Here is a 20,988-nt window from a genome sequence, read left to right on the forward strand (position 1 = left end):
AAAGAAACCTGTTTGCCGTCTGGAAGTCACGTAGCTCTTACTTAAATAAACCATATCATCGATAGCGATGTAAAAGAAATACAACTTTGGGGGTAGAATGCAAAGGAAACAAAAAAATGGCTAGATGTGACAGCTTCTGTGCTCAGAATCTATGTACGTCGCTGTACATCACATTTACGTACAAGGAAAAATAAAGAAATAAACACATAAAGGTTTTAACGCTAAATCAATTTAAAACAAACTACAAACATTATTCTTGCTTACTTTACGAATTATGATTATTAAAAAAAAATTGAACTTAATCAAAAATTAAATAGATAAAATCGTCGAACAAAATCCATGAAGATTAAAAAAACTGTCAGAGAAGTATTACTAAGTTAAAAAAAAATAAAACAATTTACGGCACGCAGCTTGTTCAAGACTGAACTTACATCTGAAAAAATTAAAAATTAAAGTATCTTAAATTACATAGAGTGTGCTAGCCTAGAGACGGGATGCTTAAACGTACCCCAAATTAATTTAGTGGACCTCTTGTTGGAGGTGGAAAGGATTTCACCCTTCTCGGTGATTACTATAAACATTACAATGAGGCTAGTCACCTCGTAGGTACTTAATTTCGGGAAATACGTATTTTAATATGCTTGATTATATTATTATTATTTTATCACTATATTATGTTTTCAAGTATTATTACTTTAATAAAGTAAGACGTGAAATTCTTATAAGGCAAATGTCTTTCAGTATAGTTTGAAATCATTATTATGATGGGGGGGGGGGGAGCCCTTGATATGTAAATTAAAATCTATATTTAAATATTATGTGCGTGTTTATTAGTAATGGCGTTAGTAGCCTAAAAAGTACTCTTAACTTATAGTTATTTGTTCATATGTAAACTTAATAATTAAATTTAAACACCTTTAGCTGACTACTGCGGGACAACAGTGGAAAACTATAAACTTATTTGACGCTCAGTCATAAAGTAACTACAGCGGGCGGAGATAAACAGAGCCCGGCGTCACGACAAAGGCGTCAGCTGTGGTCACCCCTCGAAGATAAGCGGGCGGCAGAGGCCGCTCGAAGAAGCAGGGGGGGGGGGGAGGAGGAAAACAAACATGACAGCTCCCATGTGGCTGTCGGAAAAAGGATGTGAGCGGAACAGTTGCTCACGTAAAAATTTGCTATGGTCCAGGATTAATTGGACAAAAACAAAAAAAATATACGTCGCGGGCATTCGCCTCGCGCTACTGGGAAAGTAAGGTTCCAGGTCAGATTACAGTTGGACACCCCTACAAAGGTCGCACAGGGCACACAGGGCGCTGAACTGAACTCGACGCGACCACACGCGCCGTGAGAGATAAACAGCGCGCAGTGACGGGGGAAGGGTGGCTACGACCTTGTCAACAGCACGTTCGGAGACGCGCGGTGGGGGGGGGGGGGACAGCTGGCTGGCTGCCGGACGTCTCGCGCGCTACGCACTAGCCTAAGTCCAAACGGAAATTTAACTCAAGATAAATTTAAAAATTTAACTCATTATAACTAGGGGGTGTACCAGCGATCAGTTTACAATATTATTACAAAATTGTTATTATAAAAAATTAATATAAAAAATTTTTTTGTACTTTTAATTTTAGTTTAGGTATGCTTATATTATTCAGGTATGCCTATAGACCAAGGTAACCATGCTCTGCTACCAAGTTGTCACACCCCTCATGCCTCAAAAATAGAATTATTTGGAATTAATTAAAAAGAGCCTTGGAAACAAGCTGGATAAAAAAAATACGTTAAATAAATTGATTTACCAGAGGCGACACGAGGTGGGAACAAACACAATTTAGGAACTTCCTGTAACAAGCAAGGAGGAAGTTGGTGTGGATCGATAAAATCAATAAATAAAAACTACTCGATTAACTTGATCTATAGTTTCCCTGTTTTATTTGCCCTGAAGAATTATCTTATTTCCATTATTTTACACACACAAGGTTTTAACAATTTTCAAAGATTAACAAAAGAAAAACGAAAATGGGGCTGGCCAGCGCTTACTTAAACCAATTTACATTCTTAGTTTGAAATATAAACATTTGCATTATGAGTGGATGGATCCGATGATTACATTGATAATTAGTTCGATTTGTTTTACATTTTCTTGAGAAAAACACTGGTCGCTGGTGGGTTGGTCATCCGGTTAAGATAGTTCGTAGCTAGGTAAGGGGGAAATGTTGAATTTACATTACCACCCGGGGTCTTCAAACAATCACGTCGGGTAGTAGAAGCGTTTCTTCGAATGTGACCCACGGAACAGAAAAGGGGGGGTGGTCACGAGATGAGACCAATCAATCTCTCCCGGTCATCGAACCCTGTCTGCAACAGTCCAAATCAAAACTGATTAGAACTTGTATACCGGCAGTCTATGGGGCATAAAATGCCCAAAAAAAAAATTTAAGGGAAAAAAAGGAGGGTTCGCGAATTATCACTCACCAAAACAGGGGAGTTGCCCAGCACGCTGCCGTCGTGGAGTCAGCCAGGGTCTGGAGCTCGCGAATTGCGCGGCAGGACGCGGATGATTTCTTCATGATTAAAAAAAATTTAAATGAGAAAAATTTCTAAGGCAAATAACTAAACTATGCAGACAGACTAATCTACTAGAAATGACTTGAGGGATAGCATCCCTTATACAAAGCGACTACATAGCGGTCGGATGAAGTCTAGTCGATTCGCCGATACTCGATGGAGGTCTGTCTGCGGACGCGACGCGAGTTGATCTGTGTCGCGGGAAAAGGCGTCTCGTAATTAAAAGTGCCCACCGGCTCTAACAGGTGAAAGGGGGGGGGGGGGTGTCTGGGCCGCCGAAAAATACCGAACTTGCCCGAACGCGGGCGGAGAAAAAAAATCTAGCAGGAGTCTTGAAGTTGGCCACCCTGGGCGACCGTAGAGAACTCTGTCGGAGGAGTCTGAGTTGAAAAGAATCGACTCGCGCCGGGCGTCCACATAACTCAAGGGGAAACAGGTGCTGCTCTCTGGCGGCCTGGAGGGTAGGCTAGCGGAGAAGTTCGCGACTTGGTCGCTAGGTGGTGCTCGTGATCAGTTTTGGCGCACTCGCTTTTGCGAGAAGACCTTGAGAACGGTCACTGGTGTCCAGGGGGTTACGACCGGTCATTGGTCTTACTTGGAACTGAGAAGGGGGGGGAGGTGGGGTAAAATGCAACGCTGATGGGAAACTACGCCCCGTCGTGGCTGCAGAGGGGCGAATATAACACTAAGACGTGATGAAAAACGCGAATCTCAGCTCGTCTCTGCGAACTGGTCGCCTGCAAGCTACAGGCTTGCCTTTGCAGTTAGGGTCACGAAGAGAAATAATATTACAGGCTTGAGGCGTGACTGAAGGCGGGGGAAATGGTAAGCTGTCTGCTCGTCAGGGATTAGGCCAGCAGAATATCCGATACGCCGATGGGAAAGGGGCTCCAGAGCACTGAGACAAAGTTTAACTCAGAGGAGTACACCGGACTAACAAATTAAAATTACACTATAGTAGAGCAAATAAAATTTCCACACAAAAATTTAAAATCATAATAAAAATTTAAAATATATCGTGTCGAATTTACAAATTAACGGCACATATTTAATGAATTTTGGAACTTTTCCCGAATTTCTAGCTAAATAATTACGGATTTTCAAGATGGCGGCCAAATTTTAAGATGACGGGTGTCACAGTAATCAATGATTACTGCACTCTAGCGGATAAGAACTAAACTAACATGATGTCAGCGCGCTCTCGCCGACGAAAACAAGATGGTGGTCTCCAGCAACGAAGACAAGATGGCGGACATGACGTCATACTAGGTGACGATATATATGCTTTAAGAAAAGTGGTGGGAGTCAGTCTGCCAAAAGTCACCACGGGGGAAGGATCGGTCGCCATTTTTATTTTTTTTGCGCTCGTCGGGTTCGAACTGAGGACTCCGAGCTCCGTGTCGTTAATGTATGATTTTTAAATATTTTTTATTAAATTTTTATTAATTGAATTTTTTTATAAATTTAAAAAAATCATTAAAATCGGATAATAAATAATGATTTTAAAGATGGCGGCCGTAACGGAAATTGCAACGGTAACGTCATCATCCATGATGACGTCAGAGGCTTATCGGAGGCTGTCGACATGGATGCTTAAGCCTACATATGGACATTTCTAGCCGCTGGGATTTTTAAGGACTAAAAACGGGAAATTTCCCCTCGAAACGGGAATTTTTCCCTCGAAAAGAGAAATTTTTAATTTTTAGAATTTTTTAAAAAAATTTGGCGGAATTTTTTTTCACAGAAATGGAAATTTTGAGGAATTTTGGGCAATTTTTGCCCAATTTTGGCGAATTTCGAGGGTCAAAGGTCAAGGTAAAACTTGTCCCGTTACGCTATGTCCCGTTACACTCCTCCAAAATGGCCGCCGTGACGTCACAATCCAATATGGCGGACACCGGCTCCGGCTCCACGCGCCAGCGCCAGTCCTCGGTCCGGCTATCCTATACTACTGATGTATTAAGTGTTTAACATAATATTAGGAGTGTTAAAACAAACTACACGCATCACACATCAAACCATCAATAAATTAAAAAAAAACTTAATATTATGAACTTGCACTAACTAGAGTATCGGCGATAACGGCAATACAAACCGACAAAACAATGGAATACGATGCCAGGAGCCAGGAGCGCGCATAGGGGATTCTCCAACCACAAGATTCTTTACTTGCGTAATGCGTTCCGTTTCATCAGAAATATGAGATGAGAGTGAATAAATACGTTACGTTTGTTAATTGTTATTTATAAATGTTGCAGTACAGAATCTATCGAGTCTTTAAGAACACCTAAAAATTAAATTTCGTTTTTTTTTATATCTACGAAGATTGTAAAATGTAATGCATTACGCTATAATGATACACGTCTAAATAAGTTGATTCGATCAAAAGTTATTGCCGTACAGAAAAAAATTCAAAACTATTTTCAGGGGGTGGCTTGCTCAGGTTCAGCCATTTTTCGAATTCATCTATTTAATTTCTCTCTAATTGTATGAACGAACTATCTGATCTAGTTTTGAATTGAGGTCGCAAGAGCTCCCACGGTTGCCGCAAGCCCCGCAAGCCAGGCCCGTGGGGGCCCGCGCGGGCTGGGGCCCGGCTGGCAACTGCCACCTCGACGCTGGTCTGAACGATCGCCGACATCAGGTCGTAGTCAACAACACTGACGTCATACAGCAATACATCTCACTTCAACACACAGATGGTAAGACACATTCCCACGCACATGCAGGAAACACCTTATAGATGGTGTAACTTTTAAACAAATTGCTGCGGTTTTAGAAAAAACAGTAATTTTATTTTCAGTCTGGAGTAAAGAAAAAAAATATACAAAATTTTTACAATTGTACACATAAAATTGTTTACACAACTGAAAGCATAAAGACATTTTTACTTAATTTATTTTATGTAACATGTTTGATAAAATAGATATTTGTCAAAATTAATGTTTCATGATAAAACTCATTATTTTTTTCTAGTATCAAAATTTAATAAAATGTATAGACTTACACATATTTAATTTAAATCACAAATAATTAAAAAAAACTAATGGATATTTTTCTAAAGTAAGCTATATTGTCTTTGTTATAAGTTCATGTACTTAGAAGGTAAATTCATATCCTTTCTTCAGCAATTGGCCTTTGGAAGAAGGCAGCTGCAAATTTAGAATAGCATTTTATATTTATGATTAATTTTTTTTCATGTTACATATTCAATAACTTTCTACAGACCAATTTACATATTTTTCTGAACCTCACCTATATACATGGGAGTTAAACATAATTCATAGTTAATAAACATATATATGTATTTGATCACGAAAGTTTTGTTTAAATAATATTCTAATTTATAATATTTAATGTTTAGGATGTGTGTTTTTCTGACGGAGAGTGTTCTAATGTTTCTGCAGTAACATGAATATTTTGCGAGGGAGTTGTTGATAGATTTGAATGTTTTTGGACTAAAAACACAGTTTTAATATTTTGCATAATGCAATTTTTATATCTCATAAAATAAAATAAATATTCTGAACCACATAGATAGTTATGTTCAACGACATTTAAGCGACACTGCAGGAAGTGTACAAAGACACACAGTAAACATCTGAGAACAAACGTTTACCACCATCGGCGTGTTTATGTTTCGCGGAACAAGAACACGTCGGAAGAGAGACCTAGTTGCCAAGTAAATGGTCCGTTCCTCACGTATTAATGTCGCCACACTCGCATGCTTGAGAATGTAGGTCCAGTTGACATGACAGGCTGAGGAAGGCCTCTAGGGAAGAGTGTTGAGAGGCGGGCTGCGACCCAGCGAGACCTACCAAGATGGCGGCCACGAGCCGCTCAGGCGATGCTGGGGGCCGCGATCGAACCCAGGATCAGACATGCGACCGTCGCGTCGGTATCGTATCTCAGCTGCCGCGTGATTTGTTCGGTTAGTGCACCACTCAGCACAGGCCATGGTTCTGTTGAGTAGTTATAATGTCATCTATGTCGTTGACGTTCCCCTCGCACTTAGAACTCACCAATTTAAATGTTTTTCTCTATGTGGTTTACTTTTTAAACAATCTTTTTTACATGACTACAAATGTCGACTCTTTTATCATTTGTTCGTAATCATTAACTTCCCTTTTAATAAAAGAATACAACTATATAATAGACAGCTATATGTAATAACACATCGTAGGCAGTATATCACAAACACAAGAAGAAACTAAAAATTTCTATGAAAATTATGCATATGTATAACTTAAAAAATATCCCTTTCGTTACGGCCTACAGGCATGGGTAGATTTCGAAGTACCTATTTATTCTGAAAATAATTTGAAAACTTCTAAGAACTTCTGGAACATTTTATGTTAAAAAAATTTATGATTTTTTTTTTACTTTCAAAACTTTCAGTAATGGTTGGTTAGATAAATATTTATTTTAACAACAGTTTTAGAAAATATTTAGACAGTTATACAAAAATAAGAATGGTAGGGAAGTTTTATATATTTTCTTATTCCAAACCAAGGTTTTTTCAACATCTTGTATTATTAACAATGGTTTCAGACTAAAGATTTGGATAAAAATTATGAGACTTGCAAATAATTTGAACTAATTTGATAGTGTGCATACTAAGGGAGTTATGAATTTTTTTTGTCATTCAACCCCTGTTTTTCCACTCCTTGCAGTCATGGTAGGTCGTTTAAAAAAATTATTTCAGACAAAATTTGTAGATAATAATCCAAGGTTTTACAATAAATTATATCAAATTTTGTAGTGTAGGTACATGGTATGGAAATTATGAATTTTTTAAAAATTCTACCCTTAGTTTTTCAACCTCCTGCAGCAATGGCTCATCTTATCAAAAGATTTTCAGACAAAAGTTTTAGATCAAATTTTTAAGATTCACAAACAATTTGAACGAATAAAGAATTTTTCTGTCTTCCAACCCTTGTTTTTTTTCCCCACCCTTTGGAGTTATGGTTGACCGTATAAAAATTGTTACAGACAATATTTTTAGATAATATTCATACGGTTTACAAACAATCCAAACGGATTTAAAAGTACATATTCCGCTTCCTGTATACTCCCATTTAATCTTTGTCAGGCCAGTCTCCCCAATTCTGTTCACAGCGGTAAATCTGATTCTTGCCGAGCCAGTGCGAGTCAGACTGTGCGCTCATTTTATCCCCGCATTGAGGCACGGTCGTCGCCTCTAATTCTCCTCCGAGCATGACTAGAACTGCTATGTCCTGCAAGCTATTAGATCAGCTCGGTTCTGAGAGCCAGACTTACGCTGGCGATTTCAGACACGATCACGAGTTGTTTGGCTCAACCGCCCGGCACATCTCCGGCCGCTGCCGAGAGAGCTTCACCCCCCCCCCCCCCTCTATTGCCTTTCCAGGGAGCCATGCCCAGTTCACTGACCGGCCACCTACCCCGGCTGAATCCAAGGACGCCCATCGGTCTTCGAATGTACCGCCTCTGCCCTCTCGTGGCGGGTGTGCAAGTTATTTCCCCTGGGCGTTTGAACGCCCACTAAATGCCTGCCCCCTGGCGCCTCATGCCACAAGCAGTGCCCCATAATTCATTTCCAAGCCACCAGAGCGCTGCACTAGTCCCCTCCATAAGCCCCCATGCTTCTGAAGTCGCCTCATGCGAGTCGATCTTTTCTTGAATGTGTTGGAATAGTGTTTTAATTGGTTAATTTTGTTAATTATGTTTTATGCTTGTGTCTAAATTTTTAGTAAGTTTTGGTTTATTTTAGTAAATTAATTTTAGTTAATTTTTAGTAAATTTATTTGGAGCATGAGCGCCGATTAAAACAACTGTCTATATATTTTTAGGTATAGTTGGCAGCCTGGTTTTTATTACATTATGTGTTTAATGCTTTTTTATTTTTATTGTTTTAAGATATTTTGCTAACTTTAGTGTAACATATACTTTATGCGAGGCCTAAAATACGAGGACAAGACAGTATGAACTGTAAAATATGATAATGAACTTGCGCGCCAATAGAAACCGTTAGCGCAAGGCGCGGGTGAAGAGAAGGAGAGGGGGTGAAGAGTGACGTAATGACGGGTGCTGACGTGTGTGTTGGTGTGTGTGTGTGTGTGTTCGGGCCGGGCTGTACGGGAGTCATGGCTAAACCTAGATATCTTCACGTAACAGTCAGGTGTTTGAAATGCACGAGTCGAGAGTACGGGACGTGCGCGCCGGTGGGTCGCACTGGGTCAGGAGACCTGGTGCTCGCAGCGATGTCTTCAGTCAACAAGTGAGTCGTCAGCTCCTTCCGTGGGCGGAGTCAGCTGCTGTGTTACATTCACTGTGCGAGTGCTGCGACTTCTGTCAGTCGGTCGCGCGAGGGAAGACCGCCCGAAAACATGTTTCAAACGATATGGAAAGTGAAGATTATGGCCAGTAGAACTACTTTAAGTAAAATAGGAAAACATGCCCTTGAAAAGAAAATATGCGGTACCACAGCACGCTGACTATTAGTAGACCCGGGTCGAATCATTTAAAGACTATTGAATAGGAAAATTTAATACATATTCGTGTAAATAATTTTTTGAGTATTTTCCATGTGTAGAGGCTCAAAATGCTTAAGTATGATAACCAGGCTGCATTGTATTAAGACATTTGCGGTAATTAATGTGCGGTACATATATATATATATAAATGTACAGTAGTATCAAATATTTTGTAGCTCTTATTCCATACGGGTTGATCCATTGCACGCTACAGGATCTAAGTTAATTTTGAATAAAGTGTTGAAAGTATTTTCTAGTTGCCTAATTTCTTCGAATAAGGTGATTGCATTTGGTTCTGACCTTAAATTTTGAGTATTGATTGTTTCGCTCTGCTTTTCTGGGCACCTGCTTTAAGGAATAGCGATAAATATCTCACTCAAAATTAGGTAAACTAAAAAAAAATTTAATAGTTATTCTTAAATTATTTTGAAGGCCGCTGCCAGGCGGGTGTCTGATTTGTGTTGGATTATTCTGTATCGCGTAAACCAACCAGTCACATGCTAAATTATAGCAAATGTATGTTAATTTCGCAAAATACTTTCAATCTTTCAAATGCCATCACTGAAATAAATTGATTTGATGGATCTTAATAAAATTATCTTCAGTCCACGTTAAGTGTAGGGCAGCATTGTGTTTTACATTGTTTTCTACAACATAAATGTTCAAGATTTGTTTTTATTTTAATGCAGATTAGTAGAACTTCTAAAGTTACCATTATTGAGCTAAACATTTTTTTTATTGTGCAATGAGGGGGGGGGGGGGGAAACCAAAAAATACCCGGACTGAGAGTACGCTGCCATACGTAGACGTAGTAGAGAGTTCTCCCGCTAGAGGGGGTTAGTGGATACCTTCACCAAACAGCTGCCCAGACAGCTTCACTTTGTAGGTTAATGTTTGATCGTAGTATTGTTTTCTCATACTGTTCTCGTGCTCCGCCTGCGAGGTCGTTATGACAGATTTAAAAGAACAAAGAGTGTGTTTGAAATGTTTAGTCCTGTTTGAAAAATCGGCTTCGGAAGTTTACCAAATGCTTCAACAGGTTTAACAGGAGGACGCTTTGAGCCGCACACAAGTTATCGAGTGGTTTGGGCACTTTAAACGAGATGAGCATTGAAGACCATGTTCGTTCTGGGCGCCCTTCAACATCTCAAAACGATGAAAATGTTTAAAAAAAATCCGCCAAAAAATCAACGAGGATCGTTGACAGGAGTGAATTGGAGCTCGTGCCAACGGATTTTGACCGAGAATTGACAAATGAGACTTGCCGCTAAATTTGTTCCTTGCCTTCTCAAACAGAATATAAAAAAAACCTTTCCATTGTATTTTAGCCAGGACTTGAAAAAAGAGATTGAAAGGGATCCAACCTTTTTGACCAAAGTCATTACAGGTGACGGGAGTTGATGTTACGGGTATGACCCAGATACCAAGCAAGCGTTAAGCCAGTGGAAGACTCCCCACTCCCCCAGACCAAAAAAAGGAAGACAAGTGAGGTTGAATGTTAAGACGATGATCATTGTCTTTTTTGATGTTCGAGGAATTGTGCACCGGGCATTTATACCCCCTAGCCGGACTGTTGACCAGCACTTTTATTTGGGAGTTTCAAGACGTTTGCGAGAGGATGTGTGGAGGAAATGCCCGGCACTTTGGCGATCAGGTGACTGGTTCCTTCATCACGACAACATCCCACACACACAGCCTTACGAGTTAACCGCTATTTGGCCCCAGGGGTGCTCTGTCGTTCCCCCCTCCGTATTCGCCAGACCTAGCCCTGTGGAACCTTTTTCTTGTTCCCGAGAATAAAGATAAATCTAAAGGAAAATGTTTTGATGATGCGGAGGCGGTAAAAACAGCTACTGGAGGATATCAAAGCTGAAGAGTTCCAGAGCTGCTTCAAACAATGGGGAAAAAGACTTGACCAGTACGTCGGATCTAATGGAGTACCTACTTGGAAGGTAACTAAAAGAATTTTGCTAAACAAAGAATAAATAAATTTTTATAGCAGAAGTCAGTAGTATAGGAATGGGGCTTCTGGCACAGGCTTCCAGGCTGTGGTGCTGTGTGTCCTTTCCGCCATCTTGGATTGTGACGTCACGGCGGCCATCTTGGATGACCTTGACCTTGACCTTTGACCTTGACCTTTAATTTGATCCTCAAAAATCGCCAAAATCCGCCAAAATTGGGCAAAATTTGCCCAAAATTCCTCAAAATTCGCCAAAATTTCCATTTTTGTGAAAAAAAATTCCGCCAAAAAATCTCAAAAAATTCCACAAATTAAAAATTTCTCTTTTCGAGGGAAAAATTTCCCGTTTCGAGGGAAAAATTCCCGTTTTTAGTCCTTAAAAATCCCAGCGGCTGAAAATTCCTAAAACTGGCTTAAGCATCCTTAACTCAAGCCTCAGTTAAGCCATTTATAGGATTATGACGTCACCGTTGCATTTTCCGTTACGCCCGCCATCTTTAACTTTTTTATTTATTATTCGATTTTAATGAAATTTTTTTAAAAATTATAAAAAAATTAAATTAATAAAATTTTAATATATTTTTTTTTAAAAATTGTACTTTTTAGACACGGAGTTCGGAGTCCTCGGTTCGAACCCGACGAGGGCAAAAAAAATTAAAAATGGCGACCGATCCTTCCTCACAGTGGCTGCAGGCAGACTGACTCCCAACACTTTTTTTTTTCAAAGCATATATAACGTCACCTAGTATGACGTCATGTCCGCCATCTTGTCTTCATTGCTGGAGACCACCATCTTGTTTTCATCGGCGAGAGTGCGCTGATGCCATGTTAGTTTAATTCGTACCCGCCAGAGTGCAGTAATCATTTATTATTGCTGTGACACCCACCATCTTGAAATTTGGACGCCATCTTGGAATTTTGTAATTATTTAGCTAGAAATTCGGGAAAAATTCCAAAATTCATTAAATAAATCACTCATTAATTTACATATTGATTCGATCGATTCCTGTCCTTGGTTTGATACCCGATCGATGCAATAATGTTTAATTTTATGTAAAAAAAATAATAATTTCAATAAACCACGTTCAACATTATTAAAGAGACTTTAAATCATCTACTACCATCATCCTATCAGACATCAAGACCACCATATTGTAAATTCGTAATTTTAATGCTAGAGATTCGGATAAAGTTCAAAATTCATTAAATAAATTTGTAATCTAAATGATGATTGATTAGATCGACTTAGGTCCTTGGTTCGATCCCTGGCCGATACAAAACAACTTTAATTTAAAAAAATACTAAAAAAGTGTTAGGTTTGAGAAAATAAAAACACCACAAGTTCTTTTAAAAAAATTTTATTACATAAATTCAATACACTACTACAAGTACAAAAAAAAAACACTGACAAATTACTAAAGCCTTTTGGATTCCTCGATTCAAACAGTCTTCTTATTGTACGGACTAAGCCTTTTACATGACTTTAAATGTCTATCCGATCCGGTCATCAACGCAGCCAGAGACGGACTGAAGTTCATATCACTTATATAGTCTCATTAGCCGGTACAACACATGAGTCAAATCAATAACCATGTTCATTATACGTCTCGGAGCATTTTTTATAATGACGATGTAAGCTATCGAGACGTGAAATTAGTTTATTGCACTTATTGCACTGAAATTGTATTCTTTGAACATTATAAGAACAACCGCTTCTTTCATGTCTGCGAGCATTTGAGGTGATAGTAAATGATACACCACAGTATTTGCACTGATGCGAAGTACGCTCTTCATTTATTGAAGTATTCAATGCTGATGAAACTTCAGCTAATGGTGGAACAGTACATATCGAAGTCTCCTCCAGTGTTGTCAGAGACGTTGCCAACGGGATCTGCTCCAACATCGTCGGCGCCGACGTCATGGTTCCCGTAGTCGATGGTAAATCCTCCATCGAGTACGACGTTAAAGTCGGCAAAGATGCCATCGAAGTCTCAAGAACAAGCAATTACACGTCTTATGCACCAGAAGAAACAAACTAGATGATCCGTACACCGTCGACGTCAGTAACAAAACTGAGCGTCCTGCTGTCTAGGACTCGCTTATATACATGCACCGTATGGAATAATACGATAGTCAAACCAAGAACATTTTACTAAAATACTAGAGTCAAAACAACATTAAAAAAATAGAAGCACCATCAAAAAAAAAGGAAGCACACTTGGAAGCACCTTCAAAAAAGAAAAAAAAAAAAATTGGAAGCACCATCAAAAAAAAAAGGAAGCACACTTGGAAGCACCTTCAAAAAAGGAAAAAAAAATTGGAAGCACCGACTACGAAAAGGCAGCACATTTGGCAGCACCGACTACGAAAAGGCAGCACATTTGGCAGCACCGACAACGAAAAGGCAGCACATTTGGAAGCACCGACAACGCAAAGGCAGCACATTTGGAAGCACCGCCTACGAAAAGGCAGCACATTTGGAAGCACCGCCTACGAAAAGGCAGCACATTTGGAAGCACCGACAACGAAAAGGCAGCACATTTGGAAGCACCGACAACGAAAAGGCAGCACATTTGGAAGCACCGACTACGAAAAGGCAGCACATTTGGAAGCACCGACAACGAAAAGGCAGCACATTTGACAGCACCGACAACGAAAAGGCAGCACATTTGGCAGCACCGACAACGAAAAGGCAGCACATTTGGCAGCACCGACAACGAAAAGGCAGCACATTTGGAAGCACCGACAACGAAAAGGCAGCACAGTTGGAAGCACCGACAACGCAAAGGCAGCACATTTGGAAGCACCGACTACGAAAAGGCAGCACATTTGGAAGCACCGCCTACGAAAAGGCAGCACATTTGGAAGCTCCGACAACGAAAAGGCAGCACATTTGGAAGCACCGACAACGAAAAGGCAGCACATTTGGAAGCACCGACTACGAAAAGGCAGCACATTTGGAAGCACCGACAACGAAAAGGCAGCACATTTGGAAGCACCGACAACGAAAAGGCAGCACATTTGGAAGCACCGACAACGAAAAGGCAGCACATTTGGAAGCACCGACAACGAAAAGGCAGCACATTTGGAAGCACCATCATCGAAAAGGCAGCACATTTGGAAGCTCCATCAACAAAAAAAAAAAAAGGCAACAAGGAAGCACAAGTTACGAGATCTAAGTCTTAGAAATCAGAATACAAGAAATAAAAACATTAAATTCTTATAATTTAAATTGTTTATTTTATTGCTTTACATTATACAAATGCAAGTAAAACAAGCCATTATTGTATGTAGCCAGCATTCCTCAGTTCCTTGAGTATGAAGGATATTTCTTTGATGCACGAATAGTTTCCTGCACAAAGCGAACCATGTAGAAGTCTTAGCCGGTCAACCAATATGTTTGGATCTTTCCATGATGTGTAATCAATCTCTTCTACCACCATCTTCCTTGCACCTTTATAAATATTATGATCTCTGGTGTCTTCCATTTTACCACCAACCTCAGGGTAACTTTCATGTTTGAGACGGTGATCATCACAAGCTTGATCAGATTTATTTAATATATCACGTCGTTTCCACCGTTTCGGTCTCAGGACACCGCCACATTCTTCGATCTTGGCAGCTTTAGGTGCTTCATCATAGTCTATGTCTTTGTCATCAGCCTCAGAGTCACTGTAACAATCACCGTAGAAGGAATCGTCTTCACCCAATTTTCCGTAATATTTCGATGTTGATGATGTTGAAGCGTCTTCATCGTCTTCATGCTTCCTTTTTAGGAGTCCATCATTTTTACAAAGTAGGAAAGATCTACTTGAATTCGGCTGGAATATATTCTCACTTTTCACGTTAAGGATTCTTCCATTGTCTTCATTCTTCCGTAAATCATCAACCTCCTTCAATTTAAGTTCTTTGTCGAGATCGGAAGAGCCAAGAAAATTATTGTGGTAATGCAGATCACTCTTCCTTAGGATGGTAGATTCATCGTTGTCCTCTAGCTTGTACGCAGGCTTGGCGCTACAAGTTCTTCCATGTCTTTTTAGGCTCTCTCTCCGCGTAAACGACTTGCTACATCGAACACAACTTATCATATTGCGCAGTGGATTTTTAACACAGTCATTCTTCTCGTGTTGTCTTTTATTCTTTCTCAAGATAAAATCTTTACTGCAAAACTTACACCTATGTTCTTTCGATACAGCGTCAGATCCCAAATCAGAATTCATATTAGTTACTGAGACTAATGCCAGATACCAATTGAGTGTTTTAAATTAGATTCAATACTTAAATAGAAATTTTTTCATATTTCATCAGCGAGAATTAATATATCTCCTGCAAAAGTACTTTATGCATGTAGTTCTGCTTTTCAACAACAGATGTCGCCACATGTTGCTTGCAGGTAAATAATATTTAGTTATTTTATGCGGGATGCGGGATGCTCACTAACGATCGCAAAAGAAGGATGGCTTCGCTAGACTCCAAGGAAAAGGAAGTTCGTCTTGCATGTTGGTGCTCCACAGATGTCTCATGGCATAATATTAATTTGACTGAGTAATGATATGTGTTAATTCCACCTTATAAAAGTATTACAAGTTTTTATTTTTAACAATTCAAAATAAAATCAAACGTGATATACTTATGGGGAAAATAATTCTTTGCACAAGTTATGCAGCAACAATTTTTTTAATTATATAACTTCGACTATTCATACTGTGTAAAGGTTTACTGTGCAAACAATTATTTTCCCCATAAGTATATCACGTTTGATTTTATTTTGAATTGTTAAAAATAAAAACTTGTAATATTTTTATAAGGTAGAATTAACACATATCATTACTCAGTCAAATTAATATTATGCCATGAGACATCTGTGGAGCACCAACATGCAAGACGAACTTCCTTTTCCTTGGAGTCTAGCGAAGCCATCCTTCTTTTGCGATCGTTAGTGAGCATCCCGCATCCCGCATAAAATAACTAAATATTATTTACCTGCAAGCAACATGTGGCGACATCTGTTGTTGAAAAGCAGAACTACATGCATAAAGTACTTTTGCAGGAGATATATTAATTCTCGCTGATGAAATATGAAAAAATTTCTATTTAATTATTGAATCTAATTTAAAACACTCAATTGGTATCTGGCATTAGTCTCAGTAACTAATATGAATTCTGATTTGGGATCTGACGCTGTATCGAAAGAACATAGGTGTAAGTTTTGCAGTAAAGATTTTATCTTGAGAAAGAATAAAAGACAACACGAGAAGAATGACTGTGTTAAAAATCCACTGCGCAATATGATAAGTTGTGTTCGATGTAGCAAGTCGTTTACGCGGAGAGAGAGCCTAAAAAGACATGGAAGAACTTGTAGCGCCAAGCCTGCGTACAAGCTAGAGGACAACGATGAATCTACCATCCTAAGGAAGAGTGATCTGCATTACCACAATAATTTTCTTGGCTCTTCCGATCTCGACAAAGAACTTAAATTGAAGGAGGTTGATGATTTACGGAAGAATGAAGACAATGGAAGAATCCTTAACGTGAAAAGTGAGAATATATTCCAGCCGAATTCAAGTAGATCTTTCCTACTTTGTAAAAATGATGGACTCCTAAAAAGGAAGCATGAAGACGATGAAGACGCTTCAACATCATCAACATCGAAATATTACGGAAAATTGGGTGAAGACGATTCCTTCTACGGTGATTGTTACAGTGACTCTGAGGCTGATGACAAAGACATAGACTATGATGAAGCACCTAAAGCTGCCAAGATCGAAGAATGTGGCGGTGTCCTGAGACCGAAACGGTGGAAACGACGTGATATATTAAATAAATCTGATCAAGCTTGTGATGATCACCGTCTCAAACATGAAAGTTACCCTGAGGTTGGTGGTAAAATGGAAGACACCAGAGATCATAATATTTATAAAGGTGCAAGGAAGATGGTGGTAGAAGAGATTGATTACACATCATGGAAAGATCCAAACATATTGGTTGACCGGCTAAGACTTCTACATGGTTCGCTTTGTGCAGGAAACTATTCGTGCATCAAAGAAATATCCTTCATACTCAAGGAACTGAGGAATGCTGGCTACATACAATAATGGCTTGTTTTACTTGCATTTGTATAATGTAAAGCAATAAAATAAACAATTTAAATTATAAGAATTTAATGTTTTTATTTCTTGTATTCTGATTTCTAAGACTTAGATCTCGTAACTTGTGCTTCCTTGTTGCCTTTTTTTTTTTTTGTTGATGGAGCTTCCAAATGTGCTGCCTTTTCGATGATGGTGCTTCCAAATGTGCTGCCTTTTCGTTGTCGGTGCTTCCAAATGTGCTGCCTTTTCGTTGTCGGTGCTTCCAAATGTGCTGCCTTTTCGTTGTCGGTGCTTCCAAATGTGCTGCCTTTTCGTTGTCGGTGCTTCCAAATGTGCTGCCTTTTCGTAGTCGGTGCTTCCAAATGTGCTGCCTTTTCGTTGTCGGTGCTTCCAAATGTGCTGCCTTTTCGTTGTCGGAGCTTCCAAATGCGCTGCCTTTTCGTAGGCGGTGCTTCCAAATGTGCTGCCTTTTCGTAGTCGGTGCTTCCAAATGTGCTGCCTTTGCGTTGTCGGTGCTTCCAACTGTGCTGCCTTTTCGTTGTCGGTGCTTCCAAATGTGCTGCCTTTTCGTTGTCGGTGCTGCCAAATGTGCTGCCTTTTCGTTGTCGGTGCTGTCAAATGTGCTGCCTTTTCGTTGTCGGTGCTTCCAAATGTGCTGCCTTTTCGTTGTCGGTGCTTCCAAATGTGCTGCCTTTTCGTAGTCGGTGCTTCCAAATGTGCTGCCTTTTCGTTGTCGGTGCTTCCAAATGTGCTGCCTTTTCGTTGTCGGTGCTTCCAAATGTGCTGCCTTTTCGTAGGCGGTGCTTCCAAATGTGCTGCCTTTTCGTAGGCGGTGCTTCCAAATGTGCTGCCTTTGCGTTGTCGGTGCTTCCAAATGTGCTGCCTTTTCGTTGTCGGTGCTGCCAAATGTGCTGCCTTTTCGTAGTCGGTGCTGCCAAATGTGCTGCCTTTTCGTAGTCGGTGCTTCCAATTTTTTTTTCCTTTTTTGAAGGTGCTTCCAAGTGTGCTTCCTTTTTTTTTTGATGGTGCTTCCAATTTTTTTTTTTCCTTTTTTGAAGGTGCTTCCAAGTGTGCTTCCTTTTTTTTTGATGGTGCTTCTATTTTTTTAATGTTGTTTTGACTCTAGTATTTTAGTAAAATGTTCTTGGTTTGACTATCGTATTATTCCATACGGTGCATGTATATAAGCGAGTCCTAGACAGCAGGACGCTCAGTTTTGTTACTGACGTCGACGGTGTACGGATCATCTAGTTTGTTTCTTATGGTGCATAAGACGTGTATTTGCTTGTTCTTGAGACTTCGATGGCATCTTTGCCGACTTTAACGTCGTACTCGATGGAGGATGTACCATCGACTACGGGAACCATGACGTCGGCGCCGACGATGTTGGAGCAGATCCCGTTGGCAACGTCTCTGACAACACTGGAGGAGACTTCGATATGTACTGTTCCACCATTAGCTGAAGTTTCATCAGCATTGAATACTTCAATAAATGAAGAGCGTACTTCGCATCAGTGCAAATACTGTGGTGTATCATTTACTATCACCTCAATTGCTCGCAGACATGAAAGAAGCGGTTGTTCTTATAATGTTCAAAGAATACAATTTCAGTGCAATAAGTGCAATAAACTAATTTCACGTCTCGATAGCTTACATCGTCATTATAAAAAATGCTCCGAGACGTATAATGAACATGGTTATTGATTTGACTCATGTGTTGTACCGGCTAATGAGACTATATAAGTGATATGAACTTCAGTCCGTCTCTGGCTGCGTTGATGACCGGATCGGATAGACATTTAAAGTCATGTAAAAGGCTTAGTCCGTACAATAAGAAGACTGTTTGAATCGAGGAATCCAAAAGGCTTTAGTAATTTGTCAGTGTTTTTTTTTGTACTTGTAGTAGTGTATTGAATTTATGTAATAAAATTTTTTTAAAAGAACTTGTGGTGTTTTTATTTTCTCAAACCTAACACTTTTTTAGTATTTTTTTAAATTAAAGTTGTTTTGTATCGGCCAGGGATCGAACCAAGGACCTAAGTCGATCTAATCAATCATCATTTAGATTACAAATTTATTTAATGAATTTTGAACTTTATCCGAATCTCTAGCATTAAAATTACGAATTTACAATATGGTGGTCTTGATGTCTGATAGGATGATGGTAGTAGATGATTTAAAGTCTCTTTAATAATGTTGAACGTGGTTTATTGAAATTATTATTTTTTTTACATAAAATTAAACATTATTGCATCGATCGGGTATCAAACCAAGGACAGGAATCGATCGAATCAATATGTAAATTAATGAGTGATTTATTTAATGAATTTTGGAATTTTTCCCGAATTTCTAGCTAAATAATTACAAAATTCCAAGATGGCGTCCAAATTTTAAGATGGTGGGTGTCACAGCAATAATAAATGATTACTGCACTCTGGCGGGTACGAATTAAACTAACATGGCATCAGCGCACTCTCGCCGATGAAAACAAGATGGTGGTCTCCAGCAATGAAGACAAGATGGCGGACATGACGTCATACTAGGTGACGTTATATATGCTTTGAAAAAAAAAAGTGTTGGGAGTCAGTCTGCCTGCAGCCACTGTGAGGAAGGATCGGTCGCCATTTTTAATTTTTTTTGCCCTCGTCGGGTTCGAACCGAGGACTCCGAACTCCGTGTCTAAAAAGTACAATTTTTAAAAAAAAATATATTAAAATTTTATTAATTTAACTTTTTTATAATTTTTAAAAAAATTTCATTAAAATCGAATAATAAATAAAAAAGTTAAAGATGGCGGGCGTAACGGAAAATGCAACGGTGACGTCATAATCCTATAAATGGCTTAACTGAGGCTTGAGTTAAGGATGCTTAAGCCAGTTTTAGGAATTTTCAGCCGCTGGGATTTTTAAGGACTAAAAACGGGAATTTTTCCCTCGAAACGGGAAATTTTTCCCTCGAAAAGAGAAATTTTTAATTTGTGGAATTTTTTGAGATTTTTTGGCGGAATTTTTTTTCACAAAAATGGAAATTTTGGCGAATTTTGAGGAATTTTGGGCAAATTTTGCCCAATTTTGGCGGATTTTGGCGATTTTTGCGGATCAAATTAAAGGTCAAGGTCAAAGGTCAAGGTCAAGGTCATCCAAGATGGCCGCCGTGACGTCACAATCCAAGATGGCGGAAAGGACACACAGCACCACAGCCTGGAAGCCTGTGCCAGAAGCCCCATTCCTATACTACTGAAGTCAATTTTTTTTGGGTCCCCCTATAACATTGTTACATTATATCGTTAAAAAAACCCCTAAGATCAGTTATTTAAGTGGTTTAAGCAAACACATAACTAACAACAACTTTGGTAAATTAAATCTGAGTAGTTTTTTTTTGCTAGCTGCGACAGCAGAAGTCTGAAGAAAAATGTTTCTAACAGTTTTTTTTTGTACTGACTCCGCTTCACAAGTATGCATAGCAAAACTACACTCCAGTCTGGCGTAATACTGCTCGAATGACGTGGCTCCTGCTGTGCTGGAAGTGCCTCAGCCTCGCCGAGACAGCGCGGCCGTCACCGGCGCGCGGGGGCGGAGCCGCGCCAGCACACGTGGTCCACGCCGCCGTGCGCCTGGACCGTGAAGGGCCCCTTGTCCCGTGCAGAGCCAGAGGTGGCCAGCCTGTAGCTCCTGCCCGCAGCCTCAGGCACGGCCCGCTGGATGCAGCGCGCGTACTCCTTGGTGCCCCGCCGCCTGAACGTGAAGTCCTTCTCCCCGGCGTGGTTGTTGCTGCACCGCCACTGCACCCAGTCGTGGCGGTACGCGGGGTCCTCGGGCCCCCAGGTGCGCGACGGCTTCAGCGCGCTCCTCAGCTT

At 39.8% G+C, this 20,988-nt stretch overlaps 1 protein-coding gene across 1 annotated transcript in view; it reads right to left on the minus strand.

Annotated features, from left to right (window-relative positions):
* Positions 1-20,235: 20,235 nt before the first annotated feature.
* The window catches only part of LOC134534400 (sodium-dependent nutrient amino acid transporter 1-like), a 241,445-nt gene continuing 240,692 nt past the window's right edge, over positions 20,236-20,988 (minus strand). Inside the window, exon 18 of the mRNA XM_063372865.1 lies at positions 20,236-20,988. Within this exon, the coding sequence (XP_063228935.1) occupies positions 20,689-20,988 (300 nt within the window). The 3' untranslated portion in view covers positions 20,236-20,688.

This window comes from Bacillus rossius, chromosome 7, assembly GCF_032445375.1.
Source record: "Bacillus rossius redtenbacheri isolate Brsri chromosome 7, Brsri_v3, whole genome shotgun sequence".
Lineage (NCBI taxonomy): Eukaryota > Metazoa > Arthropoda > Insecta > Phasmatodea > Bacillidae > Bacillus > Bacillus rossius.